This window comes from Liolophura sinensis, chromosome 3, assembly GCF_032854445.1.
Source record: "Liolophura sinensis isolate JHLJ2023 chromosome 3, CUHK_Ljap_v2, whole genome shotgun sequence".
NCBI lineage: Eukaryota > Metazoa > Mollusca > Polyplacophora > Chitonida > Chitonidae > Liolophura > Liolophura sinensis.
Window position 1 is genome coordinate 13,899,788 of NC_088297.1, and position 21,821 is coordinate 13,921,608.

At 40.3% G+C, this 21,821-nt stretch overlaps 1 protein-coding gene across 1 annotated transcript; it reads right to left on the reverse strand.

Annotated features, from left to right (window-relative positions):
- Nucleotides 1–11,514: 11,514 nt before the first annotated feature.
- On the reverse strand, nucleotides 11,515–21,748 carry LOC135463536 (dipeptidyl peptidase 1-like). Its single transcript, XM_064740794.1, has 7 exons — nucleotides 21,566–21,748; nucleotides 19,790–19,898; nucleotides 18,719–19,000; nucleotides 18,052–18,201; nucleotides 17,261–17,503; nucleotides 14,317–14,543; nucleotides 11,515–12,666 (listed from the first exon to the last, which is right to left on the reverse strand). Exons 1-7 carry the CDS (start codon nucleotides 21,692–21,694, stop codon nucleotides 12,433–12,435), a joined length of 1,374 nt encoding a protein of 457 aa, XP_064596864.1. The 5' UTR covers nucleotides 21,695–21,748; the 3' UTR covers nucleotides 11,515–12,432.
- Nucleotides 21,749–21,821: the final 73 nt, after the last annotated feature.

Consider the following 21,821-nt stretch of genomic DNA (forward strand, 5'->3'; position numbering starts at 1 on the left):
TAAAGTCAGTCCGAGGCCATTTTGACAAGGAAAACTGCCCTCTGTAATGACGGGGCCATTTCGTTCGAGTTCCGACAAATTTATGACTTGATCTTCTTCCGTTTTAAATGCATTGTCGTCTTTTTGTCTCTCTAATTGAAGCTGCTGCAGTTTAACGATGGTGGCGTTCAGATTTCCGGAGACTCGCATATCTACCCGCTGTGTTAGGGTCGACAGATTTCCGCCCAAGACAGACGACGGGTTGTTTCCTGCCTCTGTCACGTGAACTCTCTCCCGTGTCATCTGCTCGGTCGCCACGTGACCATTCACAATGTCGTTACCAGAGAAGTCCAGGTTAATGGAAGAGCTGGCAATGAAAGACCCTGGGGAACTAGGGGTGGACGCAAAGCTTTCTAGAAAACCCCGTTCTATATCGGACGCATCAGCGAGGATGTCGTCGTTGTGTGGGTCAAAAATGTCGTGAAATTTTCCAGTACGTTCAGTCGAACTTCCGTTAAACATTTCAGCGTTTCTCGGTTGGCCTCTTGACATTGTGTTAGCCTGCAAAAAGATTAAAACACCATTAAACACGATGGACTGACTAGTTGATTAATTGATTGATTGATGTTCAACACCGAACTGGGATAGTTTTCCGCTTACATCACTGCGGTAAGGTTTAATGGTGGGAAAAGCGAGAATGCCTGGGGTAAGACACTGACATTTACCTGAAAATACCTAAAAAATCCCGTCTAAAATCCATAGCAGAAACAGTGAAAACTTGATTTGCAAAAGCGAACTCACTGGAAATACAAAATGGACAAGACAAAAGTTTCTGTGTATCAATCGTTATGACCAGTAATATTACATGTAAACTGTAACCGAGGCCCATTAACTATGTCGCAATTAATATTCCGTCCTCCAAATTACGAAGCATTCTTAGACTTAAGCCAAAATTTTAAGCATTATATTTGGTATGTTCTTTTCCGTCAGATTAGCTGACATTTGTTGCGCAATAACATACCCAGAATTTACGTTTTGCGTTTTTATTTCGACCTTGTTACATTAGAAATAACAATTTTAAAGCGATTTGAAATTTTAGCTTGAGTCTAAGAACGCTTCGTGACCCCGGGAGAGGATGTTAACATCTATTCCAGGAATACATTGAGTTGATGTACGGTTACACAATATACAACAGCATTCCTGCATTTGTTTCATTTAATTCTTTTTTGCTTATATTAGAGGTCTCAAAAAATAAATCAAATATGGTTTACGGTTATTACTCTCAAAAAATTAATCTGCTACTTTTAACAGAAAGTCTGTTATCTGAATGATGCTAGAATGTTTTCTGTTATTATAATATAATAGTCTGTCACATTTAACGTACCATTGATCGTCCGCAATATTCGTCGTCGACCTATTATGACAGGCGCACAGGCAAAAGCATATGGCGCAGACTATTAGAGCACATACAGAGAAAACGGAAACATTGTGACGGATATACATACTGAAAATTTATTTATTTTATTAGATGTTTACATCGGACCCTAGAATATACGCTGCAGAAGAGACAGAACATACGTATATAACATTTAAGGAGGGGTATGAGTGCAAGGCAACCCCGAAATCCATTACGGGGGATTTCCGCCTGAATCGTTTTCTCCTCATTTAACACTGAACATAGTCAGACCGGCAGCCTGAGTAATACTGGTAGTATGCTTACTTTTGTTCCGTAATTCAAATAAAATATATTTAAAACAAGTATTTGTCGGGCGCAACGAGACGTTGACCTGGTCACAGACCCTTTAACAAACACGTCCGGAGGTAAACACCTAAAATTCATGTTCCCTGGACACCAGCATGTTGCCTCGCAACCTGAACAAACATGATCGTGGATACGAGGTCGAAGATTTACTCCTACATTTTGTTTTCTGCGTTGTTCCCGTTCTATCTAGTACACTGTTCTTCAGTTTGTCTTCCTTATGTTTGGACAGTCGAAGATTTTATTTGTTAAAGTGAAATACAGCACTTGGCTAATGTTTAAGCCCATAGAAAGACTACCATTCAAAGTACCTTAAACCGGCATTAAATATTTTTTAAGATTTTTTTTTCAACCCAGTAATGGTTTAGTGAAACTCCGTCTTGGCAAAGCTTTAGTGCGTCTCCACTTATCGACAGCAAGATGACGTCACGTGTACACAGGAAGGGTTGTGCTGGTGATTTGGACCCCTTTTAATTATTTACAAAATTTTGGATTAGGATTGGGATAAAACAGGATTGTTGTACAACTAGATTCATGCTCAGCTCTGAAACAAATGAAAATAAATCTAAGAACCACTGAGGCTAATCTAGACAATCGACTGTCGCTGAATTTTATGCTTCAGTTTTGTGGTGGTGGCTTCTAAGATGAAAGAGTGGAGCCTACGTGGATCAGTCTGTTAGTCCAGCTCATGCTGGCTTCCTCTCCGGTCGGAAGTGGGAAGGTCTCCAACTGCCTGCGGATGGTCGTGGAGTATTCTAGAGTACAGCGTAAAAACATCAATCATATAAATAAATCTAAGATGACGGCAGTGCTGGTCTAGTTATCGCAGAGGTCAGAGAAAGCACCTCGGCTTGAACACGACGTTTCAATAATTTTATTGTGTTTTATAAAAGACAACAGAAGAAAATGATCCCATGTATGCAAGAAAAACAAAGGAGCAAAACTTAAATTCTTCAATTCTCATAAACGTAGAAAAAGTATATCATAAGATTTAATTAATTTTAAGCATTGTCCAGTGAGACACCGTGTTCTCATTCCCATCAACCTTCTGCATCCCTAATGAATTCTTCACTGACTCTGATATTTGTTATTTAGAAACTGCTGACTAAACGCGAAAATAAACAATTTGTATAATTTGAACAGCGTGTCTAAGTAGGGCTAGGGTCTACCGTGGAACTGAATGCGTTTTGGACCGAGAGAGTGTGCTGCTTTCTGAAATAATTTGTGACATCGTCGTTCAATACTACACGGCTTGTAAATCAATTAATTTTACGTGTGGTCGTAAATGATACAGGCCTGTCCAACAACATTGTGTGAAATGGCCTCTCGGCTATACATAACTAAATCGTTGTAAACTATCTCAAAATGATTAGTTCTGTGTTATCATATGTCACTTCATGGAGTGAATAGACAAAGGCTACGTCTCAGCTTATGCCGCGCAATCTGACAGCAATGGATAAAATCCTCATGCTGTCTTCCTCCATTCACACTAGCCATTTGTGCAGTATTGACGTTTTGTTCAACATTTTATTCGGTGAAATTTCATTAAAATAATAAAGCATGGTACTTTTTTAAAAAAGCTTCAAAATCCTGCTTTGATTGAAATATCTTTTAGCCAGGTGCTGCCTTGTATTTTTTTAAGACCGCACACGAAGACAACAACGACAACATCGAGGAAATAGAAGATTTTTTATGTCATTTTAGCAGTCACACAGCTGGCTGCATGTTTCGTCCACAACAGAATCACTACCGCGTCGTCGATCAAGCAGGAATAGAAACGATTCTATTTTCCCGGTGACTCGTTTGATGTGGTCGTGTTTTTCACAACTGAAAAGATTGTTTTCTTTTAATTTTCTGCCCAGAATATTAAAAAAAGAAATTCTGGCTTCGCCGGCGTGTCTTGTGCAAACGCAAAAATACCATATGATGTGCTTGCATCAAGGTGTGATTGTCACGTCCATTGAGAACAATTCTTAGTGGAAATATAGCAAACCTGTGTATTGTTTTTTGTAGGAAAAAAACCGTGTAGTTACTATGACGTTTCTTCATTTTCCACAGCATTTTGGAGCCGTTTCAACTCGTATAGAATGTAACCAAGACACACAAACGAATGAGACATGCAAGAAGTGGAGCAACGATAAAGTATTGTTGTTATTAAGTAGGCCTATAATAAGCAGAAAACACACGGAAAAAATACAAATCGCACTCACCTGATGTCAACGTGAACCACAGTCTTTTAATAGCTGGTAACGACGTAAAGGTTAGCTAAGTCGATACAGGTGGGTCTTCATAGTTGTCATAGATATTAACTACGTCAGCGAGAGGCAGGCGCAAAGCGATTTATCACGCCTTTGGCAAGGCACCTCTGCCAAACTTTCACAGGATGTACCTTATAACCCTAAAGCAAATCTAGTTAATGTGGAACGTAAAGGCAAAATAACACTAACGTGAAGTATATATCAAATTGAAAGACCATTAAAAACTGTCCAGGAAAATAGTTGGATTTATTTTCTTTAGAATTTTTGTAACCGAGTAAAAAATGCTTATGAAACAAACCATTCTTATTCGAGTCAGTACGACAAATCGCATCGTGTGAACTCGGCTTAAGGCTGTTAAAGTAAAATGAAAACATGAAAATAATGACAAAATCAGATGCAAGGGTTTCAAAACTTATGTAATATTTTCTAAATTCTTTTTTTTTTGATAGGAGGAAAGGATATTTGAATATTATATACATATATAATAATATTAATATCAATTATATAATATTTGAAAATGTGGGTATTTGGGAACACCTTTTGGTATTTGTTGTGGTTGCATAATAACGTTGTAAATAAGGATCTGGTGAAGGTCTAATAAATTTTGATTGAATGTAAATTTGTTGTTTATGTCTGGATTATACTAATATTTACGAATATACTAAAAATGTAAACATAATCAAAATCCGGGTTGTACACATTTGTTAGCTGAAAAGACCAAATTCTAGTGCAAATATATTCATTACACATGTGTTACATCCTCATTCTAACATTATTACACAAAGACTATACATACCACAAGGTGAATGCATAATATACAAAAATTATTTTCAAGAGTCTTTTTCTCAAAATCGAAAAAGACCACATTTACAACTAACTTTTCGCACTCTTTTGTCTGAACTTCACGTAATTTTTATATCTTCTTGCCCTTTGAAGAATTGATTCGCTGTCACACTCATGCCAGTTCTTAGTCAATGAAGGTTCTTGAACGAATACAAATGTTAATATTTTTAGAGAACTCCTAAGGAGTTTGGCTAAAAATTTAAATATAAAATATGATTTCATACCAGTATTAGCTGATACACTTTCGAGCAACTGGGCAATGAAATGTATATGAGACGCATAATCGTAAGTGCTGCGTAAGTCTACACACTGCGTTCATAAAGAATCATTTCTACTAACGATAACACTGTTAGGTACCACCCACCAACAGATGAACAGTTGACATTTGCTCTGAATGTGTGTTAACTATTTACGTAAGCCAAACGTGGAAATATCCAAAGTATATTATTCAAAAATGTAAAAGAAAGTACATTTAATACAATTCAGTACTGGTATATCACTGTAAACACACTTTTAAAATCTTCAAAAAGATTTTAAAGTACTAACTACAACGCAAATTAAATACATGTATGAATGACTAGTTTCGCTCCGTAGTGCTTCTCTATATAAACTGACGGCCAAAAGAAACTTTACGACTCCGTGAGTTAAATTTAACCAGCCTTTTCAGCAAAATATTAACAAATTATTGTAGGAAAACATTGTATGAAGCATATTCCTATGTGCGACAAGCGTCATATACGCCCACACGAAATTGTTTTGAGACAACGAAGAAAGTTCACGTGACCCATGGATGGCCGCAACTGCACATGTAATAAGTGTATAAAAACGTTACACACAGTGTGCTGGATTTGCACACTGACTAAAAACCAACAAATTAACGCCTCGATTGACTCCAGAACAACGCGAAAGGGCCCTTGGTATGGTATCCATGGGAGCCACCCTTGCCTACATTGCAAGAACCTTCGGCTGCTCTCGTGTAACTGTGTCAGACTTGATGCAACGTTACAGACAGACAGGGTAGACACCGCACAGGTCAAGAACAGGCAAGCCTAGGGTAACTACGCCAGAGAAGACGGGTACCTGCGCACCTTTCACCTGAGGAACTGCTTCCTGACAGTGATCTCATCGTCAATCAATGCCCTAGGTCACTGGGTTAGTCAGCAGACCTTGTCCAGGAGACTCATGGCTCAAGAATTAGGGCTTATCGACCATTCAGAGGGCAGTTGTTGACAGCCGAACACCGTCGCCAGAGGTTGCGATGGGCTCGAATTGTATGCCGTTGGCAACAACGTGATTGGCAACGTGTTGTTTTCACGGATTCTCGGAACGAATGGCTGCATCATGCGTCCAGAAGGTGGTATCTTTTTGTGGCGGCAGCGTGACGGTGTGGGGTGGGATTTGTGGAGATGAACGGACACCACCGGTCATCATCTACGGAAACCTTACAGCTCAACGTTACGTGGATGAAATTCTACGTTCTGCTGTCCTGCCATTCTTTCAACAGCAGTTCATGTGGTGTCCTGTACCAGCATGACAACGCCAGACAATCAGCATGACAACGCCAGCTCGAGTTGTGCAGAACTTCCTGGACGCCAACGGCTTGCCGTGGCCTGCACATTCCCCAGATATGTCCCCATAGAACACCTTTGGGATATCATGGGTCTTCGAGTAAGACAACGGCTACACCTTTCAGCCAACCGACAAGAACTGGCGTTCGCTCTCCAAGATGAATGGCAACGACTCCCTGGTCATCTCATCATACGACTGACTTTCTATGCGTCGGAGAGTTTTTGCATGCATTGAAGAAGGGGGTGGCCACACGCGATATTGATTGGTTTTGATATTGACTGATTTGAACAATAATCAACTCATCAGACGCCACGTAATTTACACCACGCTGGACATGTGATTCGGAGCCCAGCTGTACGCCCCGCGTGCAAAACGCAATTAATATACCTGTTAATTTGATTGTTGTTTTACGCTGTAATCCGCATGTTTTTGGAAAACCTTCTCACGTACGACCAGAGAGGAAGCCAGCATTAGCTTTAGCGTGAACTCACAGTGACCGCACGGGTGTGAGGCCTTACACTGCTCGGGCACACTAATCACTAAGGCACAGAGGCCCTACGCACTTAATGGTTAGCATCAAGCTACATGTAGCAAGTAATGGTTTCAAGAATGCAGCACGGTGTTAAATGTGAGATGACCATTTTCTTGTAAAAAAATGAATGATTGACGAGACATAAACTTTTAAAAATGAACACCTGTATATTCTAATGATCCACATGTACAGTGGACATGATATCAGTAGGAAAAGCTGCCATTCGTTGTCAATCTGGTCTCTGTTCTGTACTCCCCAAGATCTCAACCAAAAGGCCACAATGCGTTGCCTTTGGTTGTGATAATAAGGTTGACCACACTTCGCGCTTAGCGCCTCTAATGCTGAAGAGCATAGAGTACGAACGACTGTGTTTCTCCAAAATGGTGTATCCCATGGCCTCGTAAGAATTCCAGATTAAAAAGTGATTTGTAGAGTTATCAAGCACGTAATAAAAATATCCATGCCCGTTCAGGTCTGTTAGACCCGTCTTCTGAAACAACAGTAGATATATTTTTTATTATCTTTTCTTTTGAGTGATTCAGCTTAAGTAGAATATATACATACCTGACAGCCTTCGGAGAGTTCTTGTACGTAGGACCTTCTTGTATCAAATAAGTGTAATCATCAGTTAGAATGGATGCTCCTTAAGGTATGCTAGCTGTAGTCCAATATGCCTCGAAGTCGAGGCATATAGAATGAAGAGTTGCAATTCAAACGAAACGGACATAGGTATTTTGATTATCGACAACTTACATACTAGCATGGTACACGATTTGGATACTACTTTTATTCATTCAACTATAGAACATTTGTTGCAAGTTTCCATCGTCAGTGAAAACTGTTGACTGCTTCTCTTTGCACGAATCCGTCCTAGTTTCGTGCTTTCTATACTTTCTTAGTTCCCTAATGGTTTGCGTTGAACAGTTTTTCGGCAATTGACCGAGCGATTATTGACACAGGAGGTCCATTATGGTTGGGATGCAAATTTGGGCGCCAAGATCATAACAAAACGACTCGAAATCCTATATGCCTGGCGTAGCTATCCGGGTGATATGCCCGATACATCTGCATATGAATCCTATTAAATTGCCAAAATAAGCAAAATCTAAAAAAAAATGAGTTCCAAACAAATGCTACGAAAATGTTCTGATGACGAGCAGTTTGAGTATTTCAAGGTGAATTGTAGTAAACACCTCTACATTTGTTTTTACCTACTACAACTTAAGCTTTCTTTAGTGTTAGAATAATACCCTAGCTGAGGTAAACTGACAAGAGGCCATATTACGCGAGAACATTTGCGAACAATCTCATTGTCGTAGCTACTTTCGTTTTGCGCTCTATGCTGAAGTTTTTTTTTAATAATCCGCACTACTCACTAAACATACACTATTTAAATGATGCAGATAATCGTCTAAACCTCGTGCCCTCGGATAGATCTTGAGTTGTCTTCTGAATCTCCAGTTACGCTAGACCTTGCCTTTTCGTTCGGTTCTGGCAAATTCTTTTTCCCAATCTCGCGCATTGAATTCATTTTTGAATTGATCTCGTTTTATTGCACATACAGTGTATGAGGGTTTTGGTAATTATTTTGCAGTAGCTCTCGTCTATGCAATAATATTATAACCATGCTGTAAAGGCACTCAAGATTACAACGCACGCAATGTATAAAGCAGATGGCGCACAAATTACAAACTCTAAACAGGTTTTCGATCACTTCGTCCAAACTTACCCCCAAATTTACCCCCAAATTTACCCCCAAAATCTTCCCGAGATCGATCAGGTTAGCAAAACCCAAACCATGGCCACGTGACTTGTTATGTGAATAATATCCATAGTGCAGTTGTCTCTACGGTCGCGGCAAATGGTGCCAACGCACTTCCGCTTAGCCAATGTTTGATACAAGAACGGCCAGTTATTCTTTGATGAAGAAAACACTGGCCGCTTGTATGCTATTAAATCTATAATGTTATAGCTATCTTACATTTCTTCAGTATGTATCTTGACTTCTCGGTGCATTTTAATGCTTCGGGAATGTAACTGACTCAGCGGTGCCACATCCATGGACCACACAAAGCCTGGATAGTAAGCGAAATATCCAGAGCACAATTAAGGCCGTTAACCGGTAAAACAACATCCAAAATCAGATTTCCCACGGCCAGTTTCATTCATAAAATTATAGGCAACGTTGAGCACCATGTACGTGCAAATTCAGTTTGATGTCTGGTCCATATCTGACTTCAAAAGTCATCTTTTTGGAAGAATCATTCCTGGATATTAACAGGTCCACTGACGAGTTCATTGGGCCAGCGTGGGTGCGGAACATTAACCCCGCCTACAGTAGTTAAGCACGCCCTTGAAAGTTAACCACGCCTACAAAGGATAAATTTTATTAAGTGAAGCACAAAATCTGACATTCCTATACCATGTAAACGACGAAGGGGCGTTCCAAGTTGACAACCTAAAACATCAGCTCCCACTGGAGGAATATGTAAGAATTAATATATAAATAAGCTTGTAATATGTAAGAGAAGGACAGTTATCACTTTTCATTTATATACGAAAGGGACATGATGATTCAAGAATCAAAACTCACACATGTACATGTAGTTCACGGACAGTTTTTAGATCGAATAAAAAATACAAATCTCTCAGCAACGCTTTGACTTCCACGGTTCAGAACGGCACCAAGTTGAAGTAAAAGGATGGATGCTTATACATGCACAGTCCTTAGTCCCGGTTTAAGCTGAATTCGTTGCAACTAAACACAGATGGCAAGAGGCTATAAACTCTCCATCCATAGCTGACAATAACTGTGATATGTTCACAGTAGAATTTAAGAAAGATAGTGAAGGTGTTTTGGGGAGTGCCCCCTGACATGCTTGTTTTGGAATCAGTAACGTGTGACGTGCAGAATGAAATCTTCACATTTTTACACAGGATCTAACAAATGCTACAAGGCAAGATACACATATATGCATACACACGACAGATGCACTGCACCTTAAGGTAACGGTATATTACTATTTAAATTAAAATAATTCAGGGGCCTCCGTGGCTCAGTCGGTTAGCGCGCTATCGCAGCGTAATGACCCAGGAGCCTCTCACCAATGCGATCGCTGTGAGTTCAAGTCCAGCTCATGCTGGCTTCCTCTCCGGCCGTAAGTGGGAAGGTCTGCCAGCAACCTGCGGATGGTCGTGGGTTTCCCCCGGGCTGTGCCCGGTTTCCACCCACCATAATGCTGTCCGCCGTCGTATAAGTGAAATATTCTTGAGTACGGCGTAAAACACCAATCAAAAAAAAAAAAAATAATTCAGTTTATACTTAAAAAATTTTTCATGACGGGAGCATGGGAAGATACCTTTGTCATTCTTGAACAGACTTACTGGCAGATTAATGGAAAGGATCCCTAAAAATCGATGACGGCATCGCTGAATAGACCACTTGAAACTATGCGTAAATATACTTTCATTCAATTTTTTTGGATTTTTGTGAAGCGTTGAAGGCGTTCAAACATTTTAATTCTATGGTGGGCTTTATGGACCATACTATTAGCGTTTAGAAACTATGACGTCACAGGGAGTTTTTCCAACTCTTTCTACCCATGAGTGAAAGGTTACTCACAAAAGATTCACAAAAATTCCCTCCTTCTGGTGAACATTAGGGAAAAACGGTGATGTGACGTCAGAGTTCCTTGATACTTTCAGTATGGTTCATAAAGCCCACCATAGCATTCAAATATTTAAATATCTGTCAACGCTCTTAAAAGATCTAAAAAAGAAGAAATGAATAAAAGTATTCCTACGCATAGTATTCAATTGTCTGTATGATGAACCTTACCTCATATTATAGCTTTCTTTTACTTTAAAATTAAATACACCACCAGGACTATCTTCGTATGTTTCGCCGAGCTCTGCCCGTTTTCCTCTCACCGTAATGCTGGCCGACTTCGTATATCAAGAACATTCTTGTGTACGGCGTAACACAAAATTCCAAGAAACAAATAAATAAATAAATTTCACATAAATGTGACTTACGAGAAATTCCAGCAATTCAGCTAACACTAAAACGTACCATGAATGGTAACCGTTATAAATAATTTCCAAGATAATGTAACGGTGGCCTGTTATAGCGAAAACCGAAACAATTAAGGACGAATTTCTGCCAGTGATATCAGTGCTTTTTCTTTTTAGGTTTCTCTTCAATAAGGCTGACAAAGGTTTGGTTATACAACTTCGTGAAAGCCGCTGTAAACGGAGCTTTGCATTGGGACTTCTAAATTTAAGGAGTCCAGTGACATTGTGGCATTAGAGTTCAGCTTAAGCTGGCTTCCATCTCTGGTTGTACGCAGGAAGGTCTTCCAGCAACCTGTGTATGATCGTGGATTTAGTTTCTTCCTACTATAATGCTGGCCAATGTCGTATAAGAGAAATATTTTTGAGCAGGGCGAAAAAGACCAATCAAAGGAATGTGTAAATTAATACATTAGTTAATACAAACATAAGTTATAAATAGGCTCCATTAACCGAAATCTATTCACCAAGACCAAGACCAAATATATCTTAAAATGTCTTTAAGAAATATTTATTTCTGTACTAAAATAGGCCTATACAATGCATCGCTTATGTACACTGTAGAGAATGTGTATGTCTGTACAGTTTATATACATCATATGTACAAAATATATACATGTAGACAAAAATTTGATAGGAAACTGCCATTCGAAATCCTAAAAGCTAGCAGTTTGCCACTTTATACATGTATAAATAAAATGATTCCGTCAATCAAGTCCCTATGCACATTATTCCGTTGTCTATAAAGAAAACAAATTGTGACATACAATAGAATTTGCAAGTTTAATGAAGATAACCTGCATCTGACCGTTACTAATTAATGGATGGAGGTTTTCTCCGAACATCTTTAGAATTTCTGCAGTCGATTACTAGTCTTTTATTTAACAGATAGATTATAAGCTAAGGTGGCGTGTGGCCAGAGGTGGACGCCTACATCCTAGAAGAGTTTTGCCCAGGGGAACTAGCACAGTCTTAATTTCAACATGGCAGAAGTTAACACACATGTTCAGTAAGAAGTCACGTTCTTTACGAAAACAAATTATTTAGTTCTCATTCAATATTCACTAAAGACAAGCTGATGGCGGATCGTCGTTTAAATTATCTATAAAACTTGTCATTATAGGCATCTTAATAATGATGTGATAAATGGTTTGAGTAAGCAACATGGAACTTGATGTGCCTAGACCGACGTTCATTATTTTTTCTACTTTAATTACAGCTGTATCAAAAAAAAAATTGAATTTCATGATGTATTAAACCATTGGCGTCAGAAAACTTAAAAACTCAATATGCCTAGCATTAAAGGCATATTGATAAGAACTTGATAAATGTTTTAAGTAAGCAAGTGGATTGTGTGCCTACGCCAGTATTACTTCATTTCTACGATAACTGTATAGAAAAATATTGAATTTCATGTCGTCTTAAACGACGGGTGTGACGGCGACCGCCATGCTTTCCATGCTACATTCGTCCGTTCCCCGGCGGATCCGGAAATAGCCCTTTTCTCCCCATTTCTCTCCCCAACTGTTCTTAACAGTCCAGAATTTTTCCCCAGACGCTTTGTCTTGTCCATAGCCAACGACAAGAACCACGTGGTTAGTGATCTCCCACGGGTTGAAGTGATCCTGGAGTCCCGTGTGATGGTAGATGCCACCCTGGAAAGAAAACAAACACGATATGATTTGTGCACTCTCATAACATCACACTTAAGAATATAGTCACTTTTAAGACGTTAGTTTCTGGACAAAAAGGAATTTATTAGTAACGTTTCCTGCTTGAACTAATTTGGATCAAATCTGTGAACAGTGTACTGTTCATGAACTGTTTCAACACCAGTAAGAATCATTATCCGATACAAAAATGCATGCTGGGTATTGCTGACATGATTTAGATGTAGACACGTCTGTCCAAGATCCAGAGACAAGGCGCTTAAAACTCCTGTGGCCACTTGTTCAAAACTGTATTAAAGTTAAGCCAGACCTAAATGTTAACACCAGTCTCAAAGTAAATGAGACTTTAGTCTGGATTAACGTTAATACCGGGCTTCCTTCTGAAAACACGTTTGAACAACTGGGCCCAGAGCACCAAATCACATGCCATGTAACGTCATCTGCTTCTTTTTTAATCCTTAAAACTACTCGATCAATTTCTGGTTTGCGGTCGCTGTGAGTTCAAGTCCAGGTCATGTGGCTTCCTCTCCGGCCTAACGTGGGAAGATCTGCCAGCAACTTGGGTCGTGGGTTTGACCCGGTTCTACCCGGTTTCTTCCCACCGTAATGCTGGCCGTATAAGTGAAATATTCTTGAGTACGGCATAAAACAACAATAAAAATGTCTGGTTACATTCTGTATACATGTTAGACAACTGGGTAAAATATATGATGTCTTTCTTTTATCATGGAAGGCTGGAAAAAGCCAAAGTACGAGAGGCATACTGTCATACTACACGTTTCACGTAAACAAACGCATCATTTCCAAAAGTAAGTGCCAGCACGGCAGTCTAACGGTAGATACAGTATGTCCTATACTTCGACATTTACAGGTGAGCGGGTGCCTCTTATGCATTACATGACAGTTTTGGACGCCTTCACTAAAATTCCCCAGATTTTGCCTTACACCCAGAGAGATTTCCTTCTTATACACTTTTTAGAGTTTTTAGAAGACATTATAATAATGATGATTTGGTGTAGCATAATTTAAAGGTATATCGACGCCTTTTCTTAGTATATATTCCAATAACACATGACTTCTTGTTTGCCTCGTTTCTGCTAAAACCCCAAAATATTTTTTTTTCGAATTTTAGTTTTACAGCATATATTTATCAACAAAGTCACAGTCAGTTAAAAAACCACATTGTCAGTAAAAAAAACACAGAAAATTATATCTAAACCTGTTTTTACTTATTCTATTTAGAAATGTTTTTTCAACTAAATGTAAACAAAGTTTTTTTCTACTTCAATTCTTTTAAATTTCACTAGTGTTCTATCTATTTTAGCAACAAATTAGCTATTCCAACATTAAATACGATGTTTGGCAACGTCTGCAACGTCACTGACACCTAAATGGTTTAACAGGTATACCTTGGAATTCAAACATTTGCATTCTTTTTCAGTCGGTCCACACATGAAAGAAAATAGATGACGCTGGTTAGTTCTTGTTTTTATTCGTTGGCCATTTCAAAATTTTATTATGAGAGATAAGTACCTATGAGCAACAGCACGGTAATAACTAAAAGAACATAACACAACATTTAACTAAGGAAACATATGAGACATCTCCAAGTATATTCGCAATGTACATATCTACCTTGTAACTTTGGAAATCCGAATAAACTTCAAAGCTGATGGCAACGGGTCCGTTCTTGACAAGTTCCATCCTCATGAGAGGTTCGTTGCAGGCTCCATAGTACCCGCCGATGTAGTAATAGTCTGTCGTGTAGTGTCGCCGGCACTTCGTCTTCTTACACGGGCTCTCCTTGCCCGTGTACGGAAAACAAGACTCCTCAATCACACCGAAGTCCTCACCGTATTTACCTTTAAAAGGAAACAATATGTAAATGTATGCATGTTTGGGGTTTTACGTTGTACTTAACAAGTTTTCAGTCATATGACGACGATAAAAGAAAAGATAACACTAGGTAAAATGTATACATGCCTCGATCAAGTATCCAATATATAAGTATATATAATATAAAGTTTAAAAGTAAACCTTTTTATTTTGTGATGTTGCACAACTGAGATACTGTATAACCTAAATTGAGCAAAATCGGGCACAATGAGGAAATCAAAATCGCGCACATTTAGAAAATCAGAACTGCCACCATTTTATCCATTTTAACCAATCAGGCGCAAGTTATTTCTATAGCCCAAGATCACCGGCCCCACCCAAACCGTGACTTGTCTTTTAGCCATATGGTGTATACGAGTGATGTGACTACTGCCATGGCTTCATAAAAAATCCTGATTAAAATCTGATATACAGCGGACAAGTTCGAAATTGTTGTGTCCGTTTAGGTCTGTTTCCAACTCTTTATCGAAATAAATGATGTTAAATGATGTTGACTTCACTTTGAAATATGACATACAGCGACTCACTGATTGACCATTTGCTGACACTACAAAGAGAAGCAAATCTTGTGATTCATCATCATTGAGCAGCAGTGCCCTCTACCTATTTTAGTAACACCATCAACGCATTCATCAGAACTTTCCTGACTATGACATCAAGGAATGAATGATTATGGCTTAACGCCACATCGGCAATATTTCAGCCATATCGTGGCGAACAAGGAACTATCAACTAAAATGACGGCCCAAAGAAACTTTACAAAGAGTTCAAATCAATTTATTTTGCCAAAGCAAAAAACAGGATGACTGAAATTTAATATATTGAAAAGACCAATGCCTAAAGATATTGAAAGTCTTGAGTAAGAACGGACAAAGTAGCCCTCAAATCATTTTACAAGTGAACAAACAGAGCAGGGGTAGAAAAATAGCCATTCAATCTTGGTTAACAATGGGCAGAGTATACAAAAAGTTGATTATTTTTAAAATCAGTCAATATCAAAACCAATTAATATCGCGTGTGGCCACCCCTTGCTTCAATGCATGCAAAAACTCTCCGACGCATAGAAAAAGTCAAGTGTCTGATGACGTGGGATTCGTTGCCATTCATCTTGGAGAGCGAACGCCAGTTCTTGTCGGTGGGCTGCAAGGGGTGGCCGTTGTCTTACTCGAAGACCCATGATATCCCAAAGGTGTTTTATGGGGGAGATATCTGGGGAACGTGCAGGCCACGGCAAGACGTTGACGTCGTTGGCGTCCAGGAAGTTCTGCACAACTCGAGCTGTATGGGGTCTGGCGTTGTCATGCTGGTACAGGACACCACATGAACTGCTGTTGAAAGAATGGCAGGAAAACAGGACGTAGAATTTCATCCACATAACGTGAGCTGTTAGGTTCCCGGAGATGATGACCAGTGGTGTCCGTTCCTCTCCACAAATCCCACCCCACACCGTCACGCTGCCGTCACCAAACGGTACCATCTACTGGACGCATGATGCAGCCATTCGTTCGCCTCTTCGATGGTAAACTCGCTGTCTTCCATTGGCTCGGAACAGGCCCTAATTCCGTGAGCCATGAGTCTCCTGTCTGTCTGTAACGTTGCATCAAGTTTGACACAGTTACACGAGAGGAGCCGAAGGTCCTTGCAATGTGGGAATGGCTGGCTCCCATGGATAACATACCCAGGGCCCTTTCCCGTTGTTCTGGAGTCAATCGAGGCATTATTTTGATGGTTTTTAGTCAGTGTGCAAGTCCAGCACACTGTAACGTTTTTATACACTTATTACTTGTGCAGTTGCGGCCATCCATGGGTCACGTGATTTTTCAACTTTCTTCGTTGTCTCAAAAGGTTGTCTCGTGTGGGCGTATATGACGCTTGTCGCACATGGGAATATGCTTCGTACAATGTTTTCCTACAATATTTTGGTACTAATTTGCTGTAAATGCTGGTTAGATTTAACTCACGGAGTCGTAAAGTTTCGTTTGCCCGTCAGTTTATATGCTTTGTTAGTCTGATTGGTGTTTTACGCCGTGCTCAAAAATATTTCATATACGAGAGTGGCCAGCATTATGGTGAAATATAACCAGGCAGAGCTTGGAGGGAACCCATGACCATTCGGGGGTTATTGGCAGACATTCCCTAGTACAACTGGACGTATAGTGTATGTCAAACTCCACGGATATTTTTCCTGAACATGAAGTCCTAACTTTCATTTTACCATGATGGACTTGCACAACTCAGTTTTAAAGTTTTAAAGTTCAGAATAGGTCTGACTTAAGTCTTGAACAGCTTCGTCGTCCTGGGGCCAGGAAGATGAGAATCTTAGATTTAGTCAGATTTTAAAATCGGAATGTCTCTAGGACAATTTTACCCCTATTTTTCTATCTCTCCCATGTTAACTTCGCTAGAATAGTATGTCTCAAAGACAATGATACAAGCCCATAGCCAAACCTATGAACGAAGTAGATGTATGTTAGCTATATGTCAAAGTAACCGTTCAGGGGACATATTTATCACAGTCTTAAGACTACATTTAAAATGACGTTTAAAATGTGTACAATGGTTCTTTAATACAATACAATGTACCAATCACAATTTGAATTCCTTCTTGTTCTGACGTTGGCTTTTGAAAGCAATTGCATTTTATGATCTTACGTTGCTTAATAAACACGAACCCTGGTCTTACCAGCAATTAGATAGGGGAACCCTCCTTCACAGGCTTGGGCGTACTCGGAACAGCTGACCGCATCCTGAGTGGAAAACACCGGTTGGCGGGAATTGTTCGTCAAAATTCGGGTCCTAGCTTCCAGCATCGCCATGGATCCGAAGGCGTAGCAGCTTCCGCAGCTCTGCTGGTTACGCACTGGTGAAACGTAATTGACGCCGTTGACGTCGCGCCAGTCAAACTCATCCGGGAGTTGTCCAGAAACTGCAAGAAGGAAGAAAAGACATCTCTCACAGCACAACTGTCACCAAATGGCACTGTATGATGACTTTCAGTTGTATTAAGAAAAACTGACTGTTATTTAATGCCATACCTAGATCACTTACAAAGATGGAGGTCAGTTTCATAAGTGGATGATACCGCAGTGCCCCGCGGAAAACCAATGACCTTTACAGACGAACTTTTCCGAACGACTGTCGCCGACTGCTTATTGTCACCAAGGCCCTATATAAGCAAAGAGAGCCAACCACGAATTCCCTGTTGAAAGCCGGGTTTAATTCCGCACTTCGTGTTACTCCAGTATACTGGGCAGTAATGTTCACACACAGCACCATGAACAGTACTGCGTAGTAATACAGTGCAGCCCCTGTACGGTACTTTATACCTTATGGAACTGCGTGTAAAGCGCACGAACAGAACTGCCAGGTAACCGTGTCGTACTGTGCAGCTGCTGTACGGTACGTTATACCCTGTGAAGCTGCATGTAAAACACACAAACAATACTGCATGAACTGCATCTCATTTCTACTTACTCTCCTCTTGATATTTAGTGATGGGGGCGGGCCTTGGGTAGGCTCTGGCCGACCGCCTTCCACCTCCTCGCTGATGAAGATCTCTCAGTGACATACCCTCGTACCCCGCATACCTTCCCGCCACCCAGGACGTCTGAACGACGTTAATAGCTGAAAGTCACATATTAGTAAATTTATTTACTTGATTGGTGTTTTACGCCGTTTTCAAGAATATTTCACTTATATCACGGCGGCCAGCATTAAGGTGGGGGGAAACCGGACAAAGCCCGGGAGAAACCTACGACCATCCGTATGTTGTTGGCAGAGCTTCTCACGCCCCAAGAAAACTTTCTTTTACTAAACGTCCTGTCCTGAGCATTTTCTAAAATTGCTGAATCTGTCCATGACATACCGGAGAAAAGTATTTAAATCTATAAAATCTTTTTTGTCTGCAATGTATAAGGAAAAGAAGTGAAGAAAGAAGGGAAATGAAGAAGGAAGAGAAATAAAGAAAGAATAGACATGAAGTTGGAACAAGCGTTACCTTTCAAATATAAGACTGAATGTTTTGAGCTCGTTTCCTTCTAGTTTAACCAATAGCAAATTGCAGAACATATTCAATTTTTTTTTATTTTCGCTTCTTCAAAACAAACAAGTTACAAGTTACCACAGACACAGCAATTCTCACCTTCAATGAACTTTGCGTTGTGTTTATACTTCCTCTCGGAATCAAACACTTGGTTTGGCTTGGTGTAGGGGACGTGATGCTTAGGCGTGAACGTGGCTTGCTGTTTAACGCCATTGTAGCATGCCCAGTTCTTCTCATTAATATCGTGGACCCAACCTGGGAAAGTCTCCTCACAATAGTCGATGATCTTTCCTGAGTCATTCTTGTAGGCCGAAAAGGCAAAGAATTTTTTGTCGTTGATGACAACCTCAAAACCTTGGTTGTAGATTAACGTCCAGAATCCTGCGGTAAATAGAAATTAAGTAAGTAGAAATTTACCAACAATTCTTCAAAGAGAGTAAGACAGTGCACATACAGATAATAGATTTATTTATTATATTTATTTATTTGATTGGTGTTTTACGCGGTACTCAAGAATATATCACTTATACGATGGCGGCCAGCATTATGGTGGGAGGAAACCGGGCAGAGGCCGGGGGAAACCCACGACCATCCGCAGTTTGCTGGCAGACCTTCCCACTTACGGCCGGAGAGGACTTGTGAGACTTGAACTCACAGCGATCGCATTGGTATGAGACTCCTGGGTCATTACGCTGTGCTAGCGCGCTAACCTACTGAGCCACGGAGGCCCCCAGATAATAGAAAGAAAGACTGTAGCTAATCGTAGACAAATTATTGCTTGATTTATTTATAGTGCGTGGTTATGAACCTCTAAACAATGCCGTCGCTGTAAGTTCAAGTCCAGCTCATGTGTCTGTGGTAACTTGTAACTCTCTCCGGCCGCACATGGGAAGGTCTTGCAGCAACCTGCGGATGGCCGTGGGTTTCCTCCCGCTATAATGCTGAACAACATCATTAAAGTGAAATATTCTTGAGTACGTCGTAAAACACCAATCAAATAAATAAATAAATAAATAAATATTCACAGTGCCAATCATAGCAGTTTCTTCGCGCTGTCAAAACTGTACCCCCGAATAAAAATCAATCAAATGTAACCGAGTTGTGCTTATTATATAATTTGTCAGGTGACCGTTTCTGAAGTTTTTGTTGTTGCTGATGTTTTTTTCTTACCTCTCTGACCCTGGTTGTCGTATGCTACATCAGGGAACTCCAAAATGACGTCATAGGTGGATACAGGTGTAAAAGGTTTGCTGCAGTCCACTGTATTGTCATTTCCTCTCTGAAATAAAAATCCTTCATACCAACTTCACTGAGCTTGGTAACTTTGAGTAAATATATCCCAGAAAAAGAAAATCTATTTACAAGTCCTTAAACTCCTAGTATGAAGCTACGGTGATCTGATGGCACAGCTAGGGTATCAGTGACTCAGTTATCTAAAGCGTCATTCTCACCGAGGCTGATCTACCTCGGAACAAGGAGTTAATACGCTCAAATCCAGCTCCGGCCGCATTACTGATTTATTGATTTATTTATTTACCTGATTGTTGTTTGACACCATACTCAAGAATGTCCCTCATTCACTTTCAATTCAAATATGCATGGCGGTCAGTTTTATGGGTGGAGGAGACCAAAGTGCCCTGGGGTAAACCATCTATAGTTAAAGCCGCGTCGTAAGACGGCTCACAGGCGGACGTGGTCACTGTATATGATACAGCATGATTTCCGTTAAATACTCAGTTGGGAGCAAACCATCAGTCCAGTTATACTGACAAACTTTTGCAAAATATGACGCTGCATAAATAGACTGAACAATGACAGTATTATTTCAAAGTGCTGCAAGTTGCCTCCGTGGTTAGCGTGCCAGCGTGGTTCAACGACCCAGAAGCCTCTCGCCAATTCAATTCACAGGGTACGTGGATAGGTCTGCCAGCCACTTGCAGATGGCCGTGGGTTTCCCACGGGATCTGCCCGGTTTCCTTACACCATAACGTTGGCTGCCGTCGTATGAGTTAACTATAATCTTGAGTACGGCGTAAAAAACCAATCAAAAAAAATTAATCCATGTACTTGCTACATATTCTAACAGTGGATGTGAACAAAATGTAGGAACAGGTAGGTTTAAAACGTTTGGCAACCCGTGGATTAATTTCTTTCCCAAAGGTCATAAACATATTGATGCCGATCAATCTGTTTGTTTGTTGACTGGGGCCCGGTTAGCGTTCAGCAATATTTCAACTGAAAGTCATACCGAAAGACAGACACAGTCACACTGTCCTGACAACGGACCGAACTGCATCCAGTCCATTCCTCTTATACAGATTCGAAAAAGTTGCAGTTACCAAAATTACCTATGTCGATCTTATAGTTACATGTGTAGGTAGACTCGACATAGGGTTGAACCAGGGATCTCATTACCTCTTGCGAAAACAAATGTTCTAGAAAGGCCGATGGTTCGGTAGATAGGCGTTTTATGCCTTGTCATGTACGCCTTATTTCTACTGACATAAATGGTTTACTGCCTGCATGCAGGAATAGGCGCGCCCGTGTTGGAAAAACAGGTCCAAAAAATACATTCATTTATTTGATTAGTGCTTCATACTCAAGAAAGGTTTACATATACGATGGCCGACATCGTTGTGGTGGGAGGAAACCGGACAGAGCCCGGGGACCCACAGACTGATAGAGCTCAGTAAGGCAATATCGTCATTAGCCCCGAAAGACGACGGAGCGGCGTTTGCAGAAAGCAGGTCTTTAGGTTGGTGTCTTTTATTTGCACGAGATATGTTCGATAACAAAGAGAATCGGCCTGGACCTTCGTTGAGTACGAAATTAATACTGTTAGCCTCCGACGACGTAAGGCCAGTACAGTAAAAGAAGTTAGAGTCTTTCGGGGCTACATCGTCATCAATGTTAAAATGCAATTTGTTGTAGTAATGTACGACTTACTGGTCCTATAAGAAACTTCCATGTCCCCTTGATGTCTTCGTACGTACAGTTGGCAGGAGTATCGGCTGTCGACAGTTGTACATACTGGAGAACACCCAGGATAACAAGAAAGACTGTTGACACCGCCATGGTTCACTCGAAATCTGAGCTCACCTCAATAAACCTCGTGAGTCGGCGTGGCCATGGTGGACATGTCACATGACTGTCATGTGCCCGTTTATCAAGGGGAGATAACTCTACAGAGCTAGAGGAACTC